This window comes from Coffea eugenioides, chromosome 11, assembly GCF_003713205.1.
Source record: "Coffea eugenioides isolate CCC68of chromosome 11, Ceug_1.0, whole genome shotgun sequence".
In the NCBI taxonomy this organism is placed as follows: Eukaryota; Viridiplantae; Streptophyta; class Magnoliopsida; order Gentianales; family Rubiaceae; genus Coffea; species Coffea eugenioides.
In genome coordinates, this window is record NC_040045.1 from 43,935,610 (window position 1) to 43,957,794 (window position 22,185).

The following is a 22,185-nucleotide window of genomic DNA, read 5'->3' on the forward strand; positions in this document are numbered from 1 at the left end:
GTTTTAAAGTAAAATAGTACATGTGTCTCATAAATCAGTAAATTTTGATTATTAATCAATTTTACCATGTTATCAGTAAGAATTACTATTTATGTATTAAAACTTACTATTACATGAATTAAACTTACACTATAAAAAGTAAGTTTGGGATATAAAGTAGTAATTTATTTATTTAAAAAGTAAGTTTAATATTTATTCCAATTTACATTTTGAAGTATAAAAGTTACTAATTTATTACTGTTAACTTACTATTTTAGATGGAAAACTTACTTTCTTATTTTTAAGTGTTATCCTATTTAGGTGGATAGGCCTATCAAATAATCAAATGGCCGCTAAAAGTAAATAAAAAATAAATCGAAAATAGTCATATAAGTGTTATCCTATTTATGTTTCAAAAAGTAAATCGAAATAAAAATGAAAGTTACTTTTTTTAAAAATTAAATTACTACTCTACATTCGAAACTTAGTTTTGTGGGGAGTAAGTTTAGTTCAAGTAATAGTAAGTTTTTATAGATTAATAGTAAATCTTGTTGAAAGAATAATAATTTGGTTAATCATCAAAACTTACTAGTTTGTGGCATAAATTTACTATATTACTTAAAGAAACTTATATGAAACAAGTATTAAGAAGTTTATTTAAACTAGTGCTAAGATTTTTTTATTAATGGTTGAAACTTAATATTATAGTTAGTAGTTGTTGGTAACATAAATGTATAATAATGATTGTATGTTTCATTCATAAATGTTTTGCGTTTTAAGCATTTTAATAAATGTATGCATCATTTATAAATGTTATGTGTTTTAATAAATTTATTTTCTAGGTCACAAGTATAAAAGGTAAAGTGATCGTATCTAATGTAGCGTAATCTTTTAAAATTATAGTAAATTTACCCATATATTAAGTTTCGTGAGTTTCAAATATATTTCGTATCATTCACAATATGGATTTACATGCACATTTTTTATGAAACTTGCTTTTAATTGGCAAATAGTATGTAAATTATTATAAAATGTCATTTTATGATAATCATAATTTTTATAGGTGAATGGAATAGGTGCAAGATCTTGATACTGTACTACAACACAAATTTGGGGATAAGTACAAGTTTCAGGCATCGTCATTTGAATTTGACGAATCTCCTAACATTCCTAAACAACCGAATGGGTAACTTTCATTAATGACGTTTTAAAGCCTAAAAAACCGTGTGCTGAGTATTGTATAACATGAGTATTTGAGTTGCTTTTCGAGTTCTGCTCATCAAGTAAGCCAGTCCAATTTGAAGTAAACAGCAAAATCTACATGCACAAGACATTTGATATGAAATTGGTATTTCAAAATAGGAGAAAACGGCTCATTTTGAGCATCAGAATGAATCTAACTTTTAATAATTGATACTTACGCATCAAAATTAAGCTGGCAGGACACTAGATATAGCTATCTAAGCATGACAAGATTACATGGCCAAGAACTGAATTTAGAGCACAAAGACTTTGGCTTCAGAAATCTGAAGCAATCAAAAGGCTAGTAACTTGATTTGAGAATTTGATCACCAGCATCAAGGGCTCTGATATCACTATCAAAAGCTTCAGTTTGGATTGACATTTCTGGTTTACAAACCCAAGAGCACTTGGATGCTAACAATATCTGAAATTTGATCACCAAACTTTTTTCCAAGCAAGCTGAAATTATTCACATTAAAACAAGTAAACACCAGAAATTGCAAACTAAGGAGATTATGTTCAGATTTACAATCAAAACGCATTAAACTACCTTCGAAGAAACTTAAATCATCCTAAAAGCTTTGAGCAAAGACGTGCAAAAACATTTGTACTCTCTCAAGAATAAAATTCCTTAATGGTCTTGGCTGAAATCTGGTTCATTCACTACAAAACCATCACAAGATTTGTATTAAAAAAAGGCCACAACAACACATAATCATAGCAAATAAATAACATAAAACTTAGGCGTGAAGAAGGAAAAATGTACCTGAATACTTTTCATCTCCTAACAAGCTAGTGTTTTGTACATGACTTTGGATTAATGAAGGATTGCATGCCCACATTAATGCCTATACAAATGCAAATAGAGCACCATTATATTTCATGCCTTCACACAAAAATAAATAAAAGCAAGCTATACATTACCTGACCAGGAGGAATGATCTGAAACCAATTACTATCCATTAATTCCTTATTGCATCCATGCTGTGAATCTGATTGCAATAGGCCATCGGATGATCCTATCAGATTCAAATTTACATTCTCAACATTATTGGGTGCCCCAACATGATCATAATTGTGAGTTTCATATGCATCTGTGCACACTTTAGTACATTTTCGTCTATCATGTCCAAATGACCTGCGGGAAAAAAATTGCCAAGCACAATCCATAAACAATAAGATTGAATTTATAAAGGCGTATATGAAGTGTACATATATAACTAACATTTTTGGCCTTCTAACATAAAGCCAATGAGTGGATGAAATTTAGCATTGCTCATTCATATCTGGTTTTGCAAAGCTATTCTAACCGTAGAATAAGTCAATTTTAAGAGTAGGTGATTACTTGCAATTTTTGCATCGTCTTCGCTTTCGCTTGTGAGTGGACTGTTTTGCCTTTTGTCCCTTTGTAGCAACAACAATTGGACCAAGAGAAAGTATGGACCAAAGTGGAAACCTTTGCCTGGGAATTCAATCGTATCGTTGGAATTGAGAACTAAATAAGAAGAAGACAGATGACTTTAAAGAGATAGGTGATACCCGAAAGTGTTTCAGGAACCCAAAACCGTTTTCAGCAACCCAAAATCATTTTCAGAAACCCGGTGATTTTTTCACTTAAATATGTAAATTTTTTACTTTTAGTATTAGTAAGTTTAGTTTAAACATAAGTAAATTTTGTCAAATAATAAGTAAATTAAATTACTCAAAGTGTAAATTTCTATTTCTGACTAAAACTTATCTTTCAGGCATATACTTACTAGTTTGAATTAAAAACTTACTTATCTTCTCGACTTGGCAACCCGTTTCTTTTCTAGGTATTTTATGATTAGAACTCCATTCTCTCTCTATATTACAAACCATCATCAAACTAATTGAAAACCTCAATTCTCATATAAACCATTCATCTGAATTTTGTTCCAATCAACCCATTCAACAGATTTATGTTCCAGTCTAATCGTTATGATATAGCAATGGCATTAACAAGCTATTTTGACTCTCCCGGTAAGGGTTTACGTATTAGTAATTTTTTAGGAGGAAGATGAGTTATTCCCATGTCCAAAATATCGAAACAACCAGCATAATCTAATCCTTAGTTCAATGAAAGTCACAAATTTGCGGGTAGGTAGATTTGATTATGTTGAATGCCTTTGGCTCTTTACAATGAAATTCAAAATTTTTTCTCATGACAGAGCAAAGACGGTGATATAATTGATTGTGTCTATATGTATCAACAACCAGCATTTGACAATCCTTTGCTCAAAGACCACTGGATTCCGCAGGTTTGCCCCATGCAACACCATTCAAAAGAAAAATAAACAAAAAAATGCAAAAATATGAAGTATGTATAACACCATAATTGATTGATGGTCGGAAACTGTTCTATGAATTTTCTCTCCTTTCCTGACTGAAGAAGAGGGAAGATGTGATTCTACAAAATCTACATGTATCATAGGATGGTAATAAGAATTGCTTCTGCAACACAGATTTACAAGAGTAATAATGGCCAAATTTCCGTGGCATTGCAGACGTTACAATGGAGTAAAAAATTAAAGAGGCTGATAATAAATTTCCATAGAAACAACAGATTCGCAACAATGATTCTAGATCAGTTCAGTTCAATAACATATGCTCCATCAAGCGTATCAACTTAGAATTCCAAAACGGGAGAAACCTCTCTTGCCTGAAGAATTCAAGTTATAAAGCTCATGTTGAGTTACTAATATATTAGTAATTCTCACCCGCACAGAGTAGCAATCACAACATACAAATTTCTCTTTGACATTTCACCAAACATCTTATATGCATTCACAAATTAATCACATTTAACTTAAACGCCTAGTCTCAAGTCCTTTCCTAGATGTTTCACATGGCTATTAAACATATTTTACCCGTAGACAATCAAAACTACAACCATTTCCTAGATGTTTCAACGGACATTTTCGGCCCCAAAATTGCAATAAAATCTTCAAATTCTCAGCCTTGATTTCCCAAGAAAATCTTGACAAATAAAACAAATGAAATATAAATAAATTACAGCAATATAATCAAACGATTTCAAGAGAACATGATGATCTAACCTCGTCACTGCTATTTTTCATATGCTCTTTGGCTGGCTACCACCGTCGCTAACCCTTTTGTTGTGTTTGCATATGGCAGCACTCAAACCCAACTGAACGATGAGAAAGGATAGAAGCAAAGTGTGAACTAAAGATGAAAATTTTGAAGTGAGAAGATTTATTCAATTGTAACAAAGAGAAAGTGTGGATCAAAGTGGAAACCTTTGCCTGGGAATTCAATCGTATCATTGGAACTGGGAACTGAATAAGAAGAAGGTAGATAACTTTAAAGAGAAAGGTGATACCCAAAACCGTTTTCAGGAACCCAAAACCGTTTTTTTACTTAAATATGTACATTTTTTACTTTCAGTATTGGTAAGTTTAATTTAAACATAAGTAAATTTTGTCAAATAATAAGTAAATTAAATTACTCAAAGCGTAAATTTCTATTTCTGACTAAATCTTATCTTTCAGACATATACTTACTAGTTTTAATTAAAAACTTACTAAAGTTAATTTTAATTATTTTAATATAATATTTAAAAAGTCACTAAAAGATTTGATCTGTCACTAAAGGTAATAGAAACCTATAATAGCAGGTTTCCCTAATATCGTTACCATAACTATAGGCACTGTAGCACTGTCCATAGTTTAGTAGCCTTATTTGTTCAAGGCCACGTCTTCTGCTACTTTTTCGGTTAATTTAACCGATGTATCGTTAAAATATATTTCATGCTTTATATTTTGTAAAATATAAAATTAATTAAAATAAATAAATAAATATAAGAAAGGATAAAATATATATGTAAGAGATGATAATAATTATTAATATATTTATACATATGATATGTTAGGTGAATATTAAATGTGTTAACGAGTGCATTAAGGACCTCCGTTAGGAAAACTCTTAGAAAAATATTATGTGTATGCACGTACATGCTAACCTTACCATATGATTTCATAAAAATCATCGTAAAAACTAACAAAAATGAGGATCCAAGTGTGGCTAAGCATTGATTTCTTTTTAACAATCGGCAATACTTTGTGGAAATGCAGTTTACACCACTAAGTACTTGTCAGTAGAACCACCTATTTTAAAATTTTGTTGTGACAACTTTATCAAGAAAGTTTACGTACAAAAGAAAAGAAAAAAAAAATATTCTGTGACGATGGAGGTCCACTCCTACTCCATTTTTTTATTTTTGGTTTGCAGAGGAGGGAGGGCTCGCCTCTTAGATTTGCGATTATTTGTTTCAGAAACCAAACAAACAGCGTATGGTACTGTATTTGGTTTGTTTTTCTGACTGTTTCACTATCAAATTCCAATTTCGGAAACTGGTGCAGCAAGCAACGAGACAAAACGGCTGTGTTTTGGTAGTATTTCATTTTGCTTTGGCTCTTTGCTCAACAGTCTTGTTCTTTGTCATGAGTATATGTGTAGGGTCCGCTTGACGGATATATTATGAATGGCGGGAAAATTTTGGTAAGTAAATAGACAATTCAAATCGAACAAAGTACCTAATGAGAGGAACGGAATGAGATATTTAGATGCAGTTTGTAATTTTATATATGTGCAATGAAAGTACAAACAGTTATTACAACTGCAATTTTTTCATATGATCGATGAAAAAAAAAAAAATTTGTGTGAAGAGGGAGCTTTTGGAATCTTTTTTGAGTTCAGATTCAGAATTATCAAATTTAAGATTCGAATCAATCCTGCACCTGACAATTATGGATGGAAGGGTAATAATAATAATACTAATGATGCTCCACCAAATCAATGCAAGTGTATATTGCTATTCTACGGTCATGTTTCAGTTAACACACATCAATAAAATTACGAAATTAATTCTCCCATGGAATTGGACGACTCAAACAATTATTTTACGGTCATGTCAAGTAAATCGAAAAAGAAAAAAGAAAAAAGCTTTGGGCTGTTTAACAACGAGCTGACGATGCAGAACAATAGTGGGCCACTTGCCACGGTCACCAGCCTTTAAACTTTCGTGGCAGAACATCAGAATTTCCTGAATTATAACCTTTATTGGTCCAATCAAGTTGGGCCGACTATTATGGGAATCCACAGCATAGCTAGGGCCCATCCGACAAGTTGATACTACCAGATTCGTTCAGCTTTGTTTGTTTAGGTATCAATCCAAACTCGAAGATAATTTTAAATTCAAAAATATTAACAAACCAATCACGATTGTCACGTTGTCCGGCTCGATATGCTCGATAACATATAAGGCAAATAAATTTAATAAAATTATACCTATAATTTCCCTCCTTAACTCCACTTTTTTTTTTCCTGTATATTGCTTATTTTATAAAATAGTAAATATATAATACTCTCGTCTCTTGAATAGTCATAATTGATTTTAATCACATCCCTAATTTGTTGGAATAGATTTCTTAAATATCATAGAACAAAAATTAATGAAATAAGCAACAAATACCAAGCCAAATTTTGATTGTATGTGTTTGAAATTTTAAACCAAACCAAGCCAAGTTTTTCATGAACATACATCTAAATTTTCGACCCAAACTCGATCAATGTTCTTAAAAAAATACCAAGTTCAAACATTCATTTTAATCTTCAAATCAATTCTGAATATACTTTTGTCCGACTCGATGAGTGTTGTTTTCAGCTCTAGGAAAGTTTTCTTTTATTTCTTTTAAGTGGACTCTTGGAGAGCAGAATAGGCAATATCTGGTTCAGGCTCACTCACTTGTTGGACTTCCTCTTTAGCCCAAAAAGAGAATCGGAGGGCCCGCTAGTTGGTCTATTTATTCTACAAAAAATACCTGAATGCACGATTTCCTTGTCATGAGCCGTTGGTTCCATGTGAAAGGTCATGAGCGGGTTTACCATGTTGGTTTCCATGCCTAAAAGTGGTAAACTACTTATCAGCTTATATAAAGTTCTACTAGATAATAGCTCCCAGACCCAAAAAAAAAAAAAAAACTAGACAACAAGAACTCTTTGCAGAGGCAAACACGAGAACATGGCAATACTGGACATAGAAAAGACAATGCTGTCTAGGGTTTTTTTTTTGGTAGGAAAGATAGCAAATATGTTAGAGCTACTAAAAGTAATATATAGTTTACATACCGAGGCAGCCAAAGGCCCCTAGAATCGTAAATGCTCCACGTACTGTTCTGTACCCCTGCAAGATAAAAGAACAACATGCTCTTTTAGTGTTTGCCCCGTGATATGCTTATATATTTAACGTTATCTGTAATCATAAAAATCCCAAAAACCAAGGCACGCTAGTCAATGCCAAACATTTAATTTGGGCATGCCCCTTTTCCAATGAACCAATAATAATTCTGTCTAAGCCTGGACCGGCAGGATTCACCAATTAACAGCAGGGCTCCTAGTTGGAAGATTGTAGCAAGAAATACAAGAGAGAGAGAGAGGAGGAGGGGCTGGAACGGTTCTCAGAGACAACCGTTCCGGAAGGTTCACGGCCATGATTAGGGTAAAAAAATTTGTGCGGCTCAGATCACTCCTTGTAACTCGATTTTCACGTTGTGTGGGGTCCACAAAAATATTATTTTAGTTTTACTCGCTGTTGTTCTATTGTTACACCTTGTACAGATGATGTTACATCGTGTGTAAATGATATTACACCTTCCGAAACGGTTGCTCTGACAACTGTTCCCGCCCGGATCCGAGAGAGAGAAGGGGGGCACGCTGACGTGCTGCAGCAGCTCTTTTCTGCTCATTTGGGTGGGTGGTTTTGATTTACAAGAAACCTATAGGGGCCATGGCAGGATGGATTATAATTTGAGTTCATTATATATTAACGCTTGATCACATGGTTTAATTTAGTCTTTCACATGAATAATGAAACAACAAGTACATGAATGATGCTGTTCAATGATATAGCTGAATTATAAACAGACGTTCTTCTACAATGAAATCACAATACATTAGTTAGGTGACGAACTATATGAGATCCTGGTTCCGCTTTAAAATCACTCTTTTTTTTTTCTTCTTAATATTTCGTTAGGTTAAGAGTCTCTTCTTACAAAAAAAAAAAAAAAAAAAAAAAAAACTGCAAACAATTATTGTGACACTGCTTGGCCTCGTGGTCACAACTCTTACGTACTAACATCACAAAGGGTTTTTTTTTTTTTCTTATGGACCATTTTTTGTATCCCAGACACATGTCAAGTTAGATTTCAAAATTGAGGACACGTAATCTCTGTAGATAAGGAAGAAAAATGTCAGATTTAATAGGAATTGAGCAATACAATCATGAAAAGTAGTTTTCAAGTCCTTGCAACGCGAATCAAAACCCTAGGGGGGCAAATCATAGTGGGGCGGTAGGGAGATCGGATACTGTATCTGAATAAACCAATCACGTATACGTCCCAATGCCAATTGCCAGGAGAATTTTCTTCTTAAGTAGTCTCCTGCTCTTTGAAAAGCATAGGCTATAGCCTGGTGGCCACTTGGTTTTGCAGGGCAGAGCAAAATTTGTATTCAAATTGAACTCTGGCTGAAATATCTTACCTATAGAAAGAAGGTCGGTACATATATAAAACCTAAAAAGCATGCTTCAATGGTTATAAGACCTGTCCCCGACTAAACTTTGGTCCCGGGCTGCACTTGCCATCAGAGTCATATTAACTAGAACCTTCACTAACTAAGAGGCTGCAGGCGAATCTGAACAGAAGCACTTAGACGATATTAAATGTCCAAGACTCCAATTTTTGATGCTTTTTGCAAGAGGTATATACTATATACTATATAGAGAAAAACAATGATCAATACAAAGGTAGGATTCTTGAACCCATTGTTGACGGCTGAGTTTAGGGATGAGACTTTCTAGTTATTTAACACTATTGAGACGAGGGTCTGAACCCTGATGCATGTATTTATTTATTTTCTAAAGCTAGCGAGAGTGTAAATACTGATATGGGGAATTCTTAGAAGGCCAATTAATACCTATTGGGTTGGAAATAGGGTAAATTTACATTCACAGCTTCTTTTTATTTACAGTAATTTTTGCCGCAGTATTTACATGGCCTGAATCACGTTTTAACTAATTATGACAAATACCCCTTTTCTTGATCAACTGATCATGACAAAGACTAGCTAGCTAGAGGAGGTAACTCAAAAATTTCCTCTAAAACACTTTATGTTACGGTCCAAATGTTGCATGACTTTGTAGCTTCGATCGTATTTGGTTAAGCTAACATTGTTTAATTTTAAGAGGTAGGTATACCCGTCTATGCATTTTCTAGTTCATATGCGCAAGGCACTATAATTTTAACAGCTATCGTACGTAGATAAACTTAAAAAAGTGGCTCTCCAGGCAAATAAAATATATGTGTTCATATCTCGGAATCTCTGTAATAGTAGTATCTTTACCTGAAAATGCTTCCTCTGCCTTCATCACTAATATCGGATTACCTAGTACAAATACAGCTAGCGGAGTTGAATATGTAAAGGGTTATTTTGGCAAATTAACACAAAGGTCTACATTATATTCTTCTACTAGTCTTCCTCCCGCTGCTCAACAAATAAAGGGAAAATAAAAGCACAAACCTACTTTTTATTTATAGGAGGTATGTGGCAGCCATGGTAGATACATATATATATATATAGGACAAAGTAAGTTGGGGGAGGAATATTCCAATTAGAATACATTATTGTGATTTGCGGATGAGGTGTGGTCTAATAGTTAAGATTAAAATTTCAGGAATTAAAAGTTTTGGATTTTAGTTTCATCGTAAGATCGAGTTTTTTCTCGTATTATTCTGCGAGTTTATTGAGCTGTAAGTTCCACCATTTTTGAGTTAATTTGTCGAGTTGTAATTTGTAGGTATTATCCCACCACTGTGACTTGACTTGGTTACATTGGCATAAAGACTTTTGAGCTAAAGTCATTATACCATAATTTTCCTTTTGAATGCGACTTCTCCCCTTACAAGCTTCAAGCTCATGTCTGCTTACGGTTGTAACTTTGATTTACTGACCCAAGTATCTCATTGCGAGGCTGCTGCTGTAAGTTTTTGGCTTGTAGCTCATACTTTCTATTTGGTGTTTATAGATAGCAATAATCTAGATCATCAAATCCCCACTAAAATTTTACAGGTGAGCTGGTGCTATCGATTTAATGATTGAGCTATTGCTATCATCTCATAATATAATTAATTAAACATTTCGTCCTCTCTCTTTCTTCCTTCATTTTCTTCGTACAGACGATATCTAGTAGCCGGAGACCATTTTCCTTCTCAACATAAATAAATTGAATTATCAAATCAACTAACAAATTTTCCAGTGAACTTCTAAAAACAATGATGATAAAATGATCAAGCTATATATAGGACTCCATTATGTCGCTATGGGAACGAACGTGACAACGGCATCTCAAATAAATGACGACGAACTGTATCGATCCAAACATTACATGACAACACCAAAATTGTGAGGCCTAGCTTTCGACTCGACTTCGTAAGATAGAAGTAATAATTGGCCTTCGATTTTAACACCGCAATTTAGTGCAATATATCATCATCGCCCTGCATTTACGTCGACCGTACGTTGGCGTTTATTTTTCCAACCTTCGGAACTTTATTTAATTTGTCTTTGTCTTCTCTAAGTAAAGAGTTGGGGAGTTATGAGGAGCGTGAATGGGATTCACTGGCTTGAATCCGGATATTAGATTCAGAATAGAGGTCAAAAGCTTATGATAATTGATTACTTGATCCTACACTATCTGGTACGAATATTATCTGGTACGATTTGATCAATTTACAAGGAGTAAATTAAAAAAGGATTTGGTCACCCACCCTTCTCTAAGGAAGAAGAAAAATTTTTGAAAGGTGGTTTAGTGCCCTTTTTACTTTTGCAGTTTCTACTGATTTTGAGCAATATATTATTGATTGTTGGGACGATTTGTAAGCATGAAGCTAAAACAGATTGAACTTTCTTCTAGTTTCGCCTTGCCATGTAAACAGAAATCTTATCTTACACTTGTGGATACTTTCGCTTATGGGTTACTTACTTAATCATTGAGAAGGCGAATTAGTCATAATGTTGGAGCTGGCTCGAAAGATATCAGATTAAAAGCCAAAAAAGAAATTTCATCATTGATCTACAGTATTCTCTGGGAAGAATTGAATCGAAGCTTTCGCACGCTAAATTCATAAAACAAAGGGAAATGAAATGCGACGTGGAGTGATGTGTCTTATCATTGTCCTGTGAGGCTGTGACCACATACGACCATCTTTCCATCTAAAATAGGTACAAAATTAAGCAAACGTCACCCAAGTAATCATCCCCATATCACAAACTTTTTTGTTTCTTCCCAGCCAGCTTGAAACAGAATTCCATGCCCATCTTGTAGTGTCAAAGAGAGAGAAAACCTTCTATAAATAGAGGCGTGGGGAGAATTGAAAAGCTCTAAGAAAAAGCTAAAAAGCTTTACCCATCAAACATGATGGAGTCACAGGAAGACAAGAAGCTTAGCTCTTCTTGGCTTGTTTGTTGTGGTAAAGGCTTTCCCTTGCCCATCCCTTCTTCAAAGTCGGCATCACCCTCGCTGGAAAACGAAAATGATGAGGAAAAGCAAGATTTGTCTTCGCCAAAAACTACCCAGAGAAAACCCGGAGGATGGAAGGCCATGCCATTTGTTTTAGGTCGATCTGATCTGTTGGTTTTTTTTTTTCTTTCCGTTTCGCCAAAAACCCATTTACGTGCGTGCATATTCTGACCATTCGTGAGATTGGTGCGGCTTCTACAAGGATCCATTTGAGATGAAGCTTGTCAAGTTTTGTTTCTTGAATTGACCTGCACGATTGCACAAAACAACACTTTGTCGATCGCCTACTTCTACTTCTACTTCTTCAAATATGCATGAAGTTTGAAAAAAAAAAAAAAGCGTCTAGTTGTGTCTTTAAATCGCCTTCATCTAACTGTTCAAGCTTTATGCATGAGCTACACTTATAGTGAACTTTTTTTTTAACACAGTCACTTCACATTTACATCACCCGCCGCATAATAAGATGAATATCGTCCAAAAACTATGATTTAACAATTTAAACCTGCAGCTTACAGTTTTTACACTTCCCATGAGTATAAAGATTGGAACATCATATCATACCATCTTGTGTGTGTGTGTGTATATATATATATATATTTTAATATTTGTTTAATTAATCCTGTGGAAACAATAAATATTATATTTTTGAGCTTAATTTTGATGATAACTAATGAAGTGGCTTATATATGCAGGAAATGAGACGTTTGAGAGGCTGGCAAACGTAGGATTGTTGGCAAATTTCACAGTGTTCTTGTTAACACAATTTCACATGGACCAAGTTTCAGCTTCAAACGTAATCAACATATGGTCGGGGGCAACAAGTTTCTTACCCTTGGTTGGTGCGTATCTTTGTGATGCCTACATCGGCAGATTTTTGACCATTGCTTTCGCTTCCTTCTCCGTTCTGCTGGTACGTACGTGCGTGTATTAATTCCTTTGTGTGGATGATGTTATATAACTCATACCTGCATTAGTACTAAACTCTTTACTACTATAATAAATGCTCCAAAATATGTTTTTTTTTTTTTTTATAAAAATAACAAGTACTGTTGCTGAAACTTGAACAGGAATTAAATCTGTGCTTGGGTTGGGTACCCTAAATTCCTACAATTTTTTTTTTTAAAAAAAACACATTAGCAATTATATATGATCGATGAGGTTCTTAACCAAAGATATTATGGCTAATTTTATATTATGAACTGCAAACAAATTAATTACTGTAACACTTTTTGTGATGTGAGATAAAAATAATGTGATTAGAAATATAAAAAGATAGATTAGAAAATGTGTTTATAATGTAAGCGAAATATTATTTGAAATAATGAGATATTCAAACACTTTCATTATTTCACGTATGTACCGTGCCGGCCGCGGGGCCGGCCTTGTTGTGCTCCGATATATGTCGCTGTTTTGGGTATTATCGTCATATCCTAGGACCAGAATTATATGTATGCCAGAACGTTCGGCAGACGATGCTGCAGCTAATAGAAATTGGTTAAAGTGATCGGATATTAGGCAAAGCAGATGCTATTTATTTATAGGTAGTATATTCAATTACTACTAGTAAGTATTCTTTGGCAGTAAAACAGTAGGCCCCGCTAGCACGTGATATAATAGTGGTGGAGCATGCTTATTATTTAATTTCTTGAATTGGCGACTCTTCATTGGTTAAGAATTGGGTGGTCTGCCAAAATCCGGAATTTCGAAAGTTATGGTCTAGATGACAAGTTTAGTAAATTGGGAGATTATCGATCCTTGATGCACCTAAATTATACTACCATCACATTTAACTTACCATCACGTTAATGCACGAATTCACATTATTTAAAGGCACTCCTACCGTTTAGAAACTTTCTCAAATTAATTTCTCTTCTTCCAAAGATATTAACGCCAGCTGGGTTTCTCTTAACAAGCAATCAGAAGTATTCATGAGCCTAATAATTTCAATCCTACTGATTATTATTTGTAACTCGATCATTACTGTCCTTTACATTTCATCTTCACTTATTTGGATTTTCAATTCCTCCTTTAGTTTTATTATATATATTCATTTAACTAATCCAAGGATACAACTTGAGAGGAAACGATTTTGCATATTCATCGTTGCAAAATTGCCTTTTTCGTCTAAATTACAAATCTGTCCTCCTTTCCCTACACCTCTTTCATAATGACTTTTCCCTTCACCCAATAATTCTATTTAACTTTCCTTAAACTAATACTTAATACCTTCTTCACATGATCATTACGGAAACTTTTTAACCTTTTAATCATTTCTTTCATGGAAACCGAGCGAGCAATTTGCTTGCTGCTACTTTAATGTTTGTGAGATTTGCTAGTTCCATGTCCGCGTCGAAGGGTCCTTTTCCCCACTTAAATCATGTTTACCCTTTAATTTTTTTGGACAACCCCAAACCCTACCTCCCCGCAGATATTATTATAATTTTAACACAACTTGCAATATAATTTAGGTCTAGTTACAAAAATTCTTAACAAAATTTGACGTGAACGCCCATTAAAAAACAATCATTTTGATATACTAATTTGACGGAAAAATCCTTTTACTGTGAGTTGACACGGTGTAGAAGTGCTACATTGAATAAGTTCTCATTAGTAACATGATGTGGTGCAAGTGCAACTACAATTGCTTCTTATTAAAAGAAATGATACGTTTTAGAAGATACTTAGCAATTTATAATGAATTGATCCCATGTAAACTGAATCTAAATTAATTGTGTGACTCGCAGGGAATGGTGGCAATGACACTGATCCCGTGGCTTCCTCAACTGCACCCGCCGCCATGCCATGATCCAAGTTCATGCAGAGGACCTACAGTATCCCAGGTGGGATTCTTGGCCCTAGCACTAGGACTTTTGTCCATAGGCTCGGCTGGGATCCGGCCGTGCAGTATTCCATTTGGTGTGGACCAATTTGATGCAAGAACTGAGGAAGGAAGGAAAGGAATCAACAGTTTTTTCAATTGGTATTATACCACTTTTACCATGGTGTTAATAATATCCCTAACCGTGGTGGTTTACGTCCAAAGTAACGTAAGTTGGGTTTTGGGCTTTGCAATTCCCACAATTCTCATGGTCGTGGCAATTATCCTCTTCTTTGTTGGGACGAAAATATACATCCATAGGAAGCCGGAGGGAAGTGTATTTTCCGGCATTGCTGAGGGGTTGGTCGCTGCTTACAGAAAGCGAAAGCTTAAGCTTCCTGACAATGGTCATGAACCATCTGATGGAGTCTATTACGACCCACCATTGAGCCCAACGATTGTGAAGAAATTACCCCTAACCAATCAATTCAGGTATGCACGCGTCTCTTTCTCACAAGTATCATAATATTTTTTTTTCCTTTATGATTGGTAAAATCACACTTGCACTCAATTGATTATTACTTGTTAAGAAGGGCTATGTTGAAAGATCAACTAACACCTGCTGTGTGTTAAAAGTTCAACTGACAGCACACGCTTGAAAAAGAGTACCAAGTGATGGCAGATAATATAGGTTATTTAATATTTGCAGTACTGAAGTGGCTGGCAACATTTCATTATCGATCACTATCACCCATTTTCGCTTTTTTTTTTTTTTTTTTTTTGGCTGTCTTGTGTTTTTTCCTGAAATGTCACTCGGAATGAGTGTGTTTGAATTGTTAAATTACTTTAAATAATATTTTATTTGTATTATAAATATATTTATTAATTTATTTTTTTATTTCATATACATCGCATCATAAAAAATATTACAGTAATTATTTTAAATAATACTCATTTCAAACACATTCACCGGTACTGTTTTTATTTCTTCTAGAAGGTGTGTCCGCTCATGTTTTCCTTCTGCTTCAGAAGAATACGCTATTTTTCTACTAGATGTTGTTCAGAAGGTGATGATTTCGTTTTATCAAATTTTGGGTAGAAGTCATATCGCTCTCTCTCTCGGTGAAGAATGGTAGAACTGTAGAAGTCATATCAGATCCTGACGCAAGTGGACCGTCCATTATCAAATGCCCATTAAAGGGCACGTTTGTCCACTCCATTTTCTTCCTTTTGGCCATACTGATATTTAGTGCCACGGTACTTCGTCAGAGATGCGCACACACAGTGTAAAATATCAATATGACAAGAAAGTAATGAAACCTTTGAGTATCAATTCATCTTATTTGCACATTTTAATTTTTGTAATAATAAACATTTTAATCTTTCGACAGATAATTATTAATGCTCTAATGCACAACCCTTCAAATAATGAATGAAAGATAGTGCTTGAATATTTTTTTTGCCCCTATTTTTGGTCCATTCTCTCCTTTATTTCCCACTTGAAGATTAATGGATCATCTAACCACAACGTTTGTTTATCCCAGGTTCTTAAACAAAGCAGCAATGATGACCGAAGGTGATTTGAAGGCTGATGGATCAAGAGCCGACAAGTGGAACTTAAGTAGCATCCAACAAATTGAAGAGCTGAAGTGCATCTTGAGAATTATCCCAGTATGGGCGTCTGGAATCATCTGCCTGTTAGCCATGGCCCAGCAAGGGACCTTCACTTTGTCACAAGCATTAAAAATGGACCGTCGTCTAGGCCCCAAGTTCCAAATCCCCCCTGGATCCCTCGCTGTAATTTCCATGATCACCATTGGAATATGGCTTCCGGTGTATGACAGAATTGTTGTACCACGGCTAAGAAGAATCACAAAAGTAGAAGGTGGAATTACCCTCCTCCAAAGACTTGGAGTTGGCATGGTTTTCTCCATTCTATCAATGGTTGTTGCTGGATTCGTCGAACGGAAGAGAAGGGCTGAGGCGATCAAGCATGGAGGCCCTGATGGGAGCGCGCCAATTACAGTAATGTGGCTTGCCCCGCAGTTAATTCTCATGGGATTTGCCGAGGCATTCAACATTATCGGACAGATCGAATTGTACAACAAAGAATTTCCTGAGAACATGACCAGCGTCGCGAATTCTATAATGTCGATTACCTTTGCGGGAGCTAATTACCTAAGTGCAATTATTGTTAATATTATTCATAACACCACGGGGGGACGCGGGCATCCGGATTGGTTGGCTAAGAATATTAACGCCGGAAGACTTGAAAATTTCTACTTTGTTATAGCCGGCTTGGGAGTCTTGAACTTGACGTATTTTCTATATGTTGCTCCTAATTACAGATACAAGAGCAGAGTACGGGTTGATGAAGATGATGAGGAAAAGCCTGATTTTAGCATTGAACTTAATGCTGTAGTCAAGGGGTGAAGTCTTGTTAGTTGCGGGTTTTGGCTAATATGCTACTTAATTGCCTATGGTTAATCACCTGTTATGTATCTATATCGGTTGTTTTACTTCATTTTTGTTTTTTGCTATGTTAGATCATTATTAACCGCAATAAATATGATATGCCTTTCTGTAAATTAACTAGTCCAAGAGTCTTGAATGAAATTTTGAAGAATAAATTGCATACTTCTGTCTTTTCAGGAATGAAGACTTGTATTGTACCGTATATTTGTATGGGAAGTGGCAACTATTTCATCATCAAGCTTAAAAGGAGCGATGAATGACAGGATAAAGATGCCAACTGTCGGGCAAAATCACAGCACCAAAGAAAATACAGTATCCCATATTTCGTTTTTTAGAATAGTGCGTTAATGCAGAATCAAGGATGATGCTAAAACAGATAAGTGATTAGAAGAAAGGGATAGTCCATTGGGGTTGGCTCCAATGGTTTCGAGATAATATAATTAGGTTCCGAGGTCGTGTGTTCGAGTTAACTCTCTAACGCTTATGTATTCTTGGAGGGCAGGTAGGGATGGCAATGGGAGTGAGTGACCGCCCCGCGGGGATAGAAATGGGGCGGGGGTGGGGGCAAAATATTTATCCCCACCTTAAAATGGGGCGGGGGATGGGGCAACGTACACCCGCCCCGTCCCCCGCATAAAAAAAAATATATACACACACACACACAAAACAAAAGTAAGTAACAACCATGACCTATGAAAAGATGTTTGTCTAAAAGCCTTAATGAAAATGTAAATACGAGAGCCTAATGGAACAAGAATTCTTTCGATGGCCTATGATATCGTTTATAAGCAGTTCCAACAACCATGGCTTTGTTTTTCCTTTCATTTTGCTGAATTTCTCTTTTATGTTTTCCATTGATCTTTGCCTTTTGTTATTTCTGGATTTTAACTGTTCTTGATATTTTTGGTTAGTGTTTGGGAATTCTTTCTCTCTCCTGTTAGTTCTCAAAAATGTTTAGACATATAAGGAGAGTTTTGCTTTTCGTAAGTTGATTTCTTTCCTCACGGGGGACCGCGGGGGAAACTGGGCGGGGCGGGGCGGGGCATGGGGGGCAAGGGGCGGGGGACGGGAGGAGTTATTTGACAACGGGGCGGGAGACGGGGGATCCTTCCCCCGCCCCATTGCCATCCCTAAGGGCGGGGTGCACAGGCGCAAGGAGATTAGTCTGGTAAAGTTGGGATAATTCCTATGTTTAAAAAAAAGATTAGAAGAGGATAAAGGGGACAATAATATTTTACTAAAAAAAAGATTAGAAGAGGATAGAGGTGACAATAATATTTTACTAACTCTGGAAATTAGGATAAGATTTATGATTGTCTAGTGAAAACACACGCACACACACGAAAAAAAAAAGAAAAACAATTTGAAGACAAAAATCACTTCCTTCCAAAATCTTTTTAAGGTGTTGTACATTTCATTGGAACAGGACAACACAAATGGTGGTGCTAGAGAGTCCTCAAGGAGCGAGGGTTCTAATATTGGACTAAAGCCACCAAAATGGGAACGCTAAGAAAAACAAACAAGTTACTTCTAGCTAGCTGGAAAAACATGGACGTGGGATCCCGATTCTCTTCAATCATTACTAGTGCGATTGCAGGAACGATTTCATGATAGGAAATTGATAATTTCGAATATTTATACTTGAGCTTGAATTTTGGATGCATATTTCAATTAGCGATAAAAACTATTGTTGTGTTTTGATAACATGATCGTACTCGTGTTTATATTTATTACGTCATGGCTTACATCGCATGGTGTGATTGTCACTTAACAATAATTGCGAAGGTGGCAGATCGATCGAGATGGGGGTTTGGGCGATTGTACATTCAAACATGTTGATCTCAGTCCTGCAGGAATATGAGATTCTCTTGTAAGGCTTCCTGCTTTGGAACATACAAATACAAGGGCAGGGCAGACCTTGAACGTATAACTGGGTTGATTAATTCAATTTGCATATATCCCTGTTGTCTTGTTGTACGTATCAGGCTTAGATTTCCCAAACGCAAAATGCACCACATGAACGACTGCTGTCGTGGTATGATTGACTGGTTAGTCCAACCTGTTCATAGTGGAGGTGCTTTGGTGGCCTCAAATTGTTCATCATCATCTTCACAATCAGTACTGTCAACCAGCTGCGGCCTGTAGGCCCTTGCGTTCAAATTTGCTTTCGGATCAAACTTGAATTCCCAAGCCAATGATTGTAAATTTTGTTTGGATTTATCTTTGAAAAAGACGCTGCAGGAAAGATTCTCCATTCATCATCTCAATGATTCTCTTCCTTTTACTTCAACTGAGAATGCTGTTCTCATGCACATCTGACCTAAGCAAAACAGCACCAGTTTCCGGCTTTCCGGCTGTCGACCATCGTTGCACGATATTCATGGTCGATCAGTACTAATTTCACTTTCAACACACTTATTATTGTATTCCACGCACCGCCAATAGGAAAAATTTAAGGTGGAGACATAGATAGATATGATGATCCATCTTCCACAACGTCAATCATTGATTTATGATTTATCAGCAATTTGCAACAGGTTTTGACTTTTGAGCAGGATGCATGATCCATATCAACATCATGCTTCAGTATCATCTCTTTGACTGCTGACGAGGTGGGCGATCCATGTTTTCTGTTCAAACTAGCTAGTACTGAATTGCTGGAAAGTAGACGACTGGGGAAGCTAATTAATACCTACAAAATCTTGGTGGTAGTATTATTAAATTTTTGTCTGGTATACATATTTATATGCCTTGAATGTATAGTGTGAACGAACGCATTCAAATTGAAAGATATTTGGGTAGAAGAAACGACATCAACCGAGATCGATATGGGGTGAACTTAATCAATCATATGGTCAATCAATCACCAACGTTATGGCCATCATCTTTATTGTCCTGCATTATTGTTGTTATCTCAAGGGATCAGGCAGAGCACAGTGGCATCTATCTAGCTGATCATTAACAGAAAACACGAACTTCGCTTTCAAGAAAATGTTTCATGCCCTCATATATTGACAAGAATCGAAAGTTTTGCTCCTAAATTCACACTTATGACCATCACTTTCCAAATAACTGGGCCAAGACGCGGTTTATTATAATATAAAGGCGCGCCGCCTAAGCTTTTATGAATACAATACTACTATGTCTAGCTTTTTAGACTCGTTGGCTAGGTGACATGGACGTAATCCCTTTTTCTTTAGCTTTAATCATATCTTTTCAGTCATACAATTTGTATTTTGTGTGGGATGAGAATTGAGAAGCGAGGCGCTAGTAAAGTTGCTTGGGACTGGTCTTTGATCAATTGAAATAGTCCTTGCTAGCTCTCCAAATTAATACGGTTGGTAGGAGAAAAATGAATGAAGTAAAATTGACAGCGTGATACACATACAAGAGACATGGGAACAGGTCCGTTGTGCCCATCATATAGAGGTCCAATTCAACTTTCTTGTTCATCTTCATATACACGGAGATGCATGGAGAAATTATGCAGCCTCCACCCTTCAGCTTCTGGAGTCTCCATATTTCCTGGCCCCAAATTTAGTCCAGCAAGCCATGGCTCAAGTAATGCCAAGCAGGTTGGGAGTAAAACGCCAATGTTAGCGGGCTTGGTATGGGCCTATGGCATCCATGGATATGGTACAATTCTAGTTCCCCTTGCACACAACAAACAAGTACATAACAATGTTAATAAAATGGTGAGTGGTATCATTGTCTGTAGTTAATTAGTTACCAGACACATGCATCAATTCAAGGCATTGACAATTTTAACCAATTTTGCTTGCCACAACCCACAGGTAACAATTTACCCGGTGTTTTCAAGAGCCTTAATGGGTGGAGGAAGTTGGAACAAAATTGTTGCACCATTTCAATGATACCGACACCATGGACTTGAATTACTAATGGAGTAATAAAATAAGATATGAAAATTAGTCAGTGGAATTATGGTGACGAGGAAGTTGTGCGCTAAACCTATCTCAACATTCAATCGTTGGGCACTTGCCCTGATTCCTAGACCCTGTTTGGATCGGTGAGTTTTTCAAATTCAAGTTTTTTATACACACGTTTATTGTATAATACATTTCAAAAACACTTTAAATACATATAATCTCAAATACATCTAAAAACACCTAAAAAATACACAAAATAAAATAATATAAACTATTCCATCTCTTTCTTCTTTGATTCATTTCTACCACCCATCGCATCCCTCCACCACTATTTGCCACCACCACCCCTCCCTCTTCTCCTCTTCCCTCTTCTCATCCTTCCTTCTCCTCCCTCTCTCTCTTTCTCCTCTTCTCTCCTTCCCTTCCCCTGCAACCCTCCGCCCCTTCCTTCCCCCTCCTTCCCCCTCCTTTTAGGGTTAAATACTAATAAAACAATTTTAGAGGAGGCAAATTAGAATGAACATATCACCTAGCAAGTTAATGTAGTTTATCCAAAATCATTTCCTTGAACTAAATTAAAAAACAAAAATACTTTTCAGTACCATCTTTAGCAATTTTTCAAAGTAGAGGGGTGGACAATTGTCGACCCTCAATGGAACATGGCTTCGCCTTTGTCTTCACAATCAAGAGAGAAAATCAAACTTGCATTGAATTTGAAAAGAAGAAGATAAAAGTGAATCATTTCCAGGTATTTTTCTATATCAAAAGAAAGGAATCTGCCATCCACATTAAGAAAAGAGCATGCAATTAAACTACAAATTACTTTTGCCCTCCAAAAAAGAAAAAGAAAAAAAAAAAAGTAGACAAAGCTTCGCCTTAGAAATAAGAGTCCTTACGTTTGTAATCCGCAAACCACTTTCTTTCTTTCTTTCTCTCTTTTTTCCCGTCTTGTTCTTCTGGAAGAATGTGAGCAAACCAACAAGTACACTTGAAATACTTGGAAAGGCATGCCATTTTCATTACCGTTAATAATGATCTAACATGAAAACAGTTTCAAAGGGTCTGCTATACATACACAAGTAGGTGACTAAACCATACGCACGTAGTACGGATGGAGTAGTCTATACATCTGCCTAAATCCTCAACTAGACTTCACTCTTTCACCGCAT

General features: G+C 35.8%; 2 protein-coding genes across 6 annotated transcripts; one reads left to right on the forward strand and one right to left on the reverse strand.

Annotated features, from left to right (window-relative positions):
• Positions 1 to 1,365: 1,365 nt before the first annotated feature.
• Positions 1,366 to 4,386, reverse strand: LOC113751185. Of its 5 annotated transcripts, none has more exons than XR_003464790.1 (6): positions 4,299 to 4,386; positions 2,571 to 2,683; positions 2,146 to 2,359; positions 1,988 to 2,069; positions 1,772 to 1,884; positions 1,366 to 1,680 (listed from the first exon to the last, which is right to left on the reverse strand). XR_003464790.1 is itself a non-coding variant. In XM_027295093.1 (5 exons), the coding sequence occupies exons 1-5, from the start codon at positions 4,317 to 4,319 to the stop codon at positions 1,853 to 1,855; spliced, it is 462 nt and encodes a 153-aa protein (XP_027150894.1). In that variant the 5' UTR covers positions 4,320 to 4,386; the 3' UTR covers positions 1,366 to 1,852. The 5 variants fall into 5 exon arrangements, 2 of the variants coding, with proteins under 2 accessions (XP_027150894.1, XP_027150896.1); XR_003464791.1 differs by having other exon boundaries at positions 2,567 to 2,683; XR_003464792.1 differs by lacking the exon at positions 1,988 to 2,069 and having other exon boundaries at positions 2,567 to 2,683.
• A 7,233-nt stretch (positions 4,387 to 11,619) lies between these two features.
• Positions 11,620 to 17,291, forward strand: LOC113751182 (protein NRT1/ PTR FAMILY 2.13-like). The gene is made up of 4 exons (XM_027295083.1): positions 11,620 to 11,933; positions 12,529 to 12,746; positions 14,581 to 15,146; positions 16,199 to 17,291. Exons 1-4 carry the CDS (start codon positions 11,732 to 11,734, stop codon positions 17,085 to 17,087), a joined length of 1,875 nt encoding a protein of 624 aa, XP_027150884.1. The 5' UTR covers positions 11,620 to 11,731; the 3' UTR covers positions 17,088 to 17,291.
• The last annotated feature ends 4,894 nt before the right edge of the window (positions 17,292 to 22,185 follow it).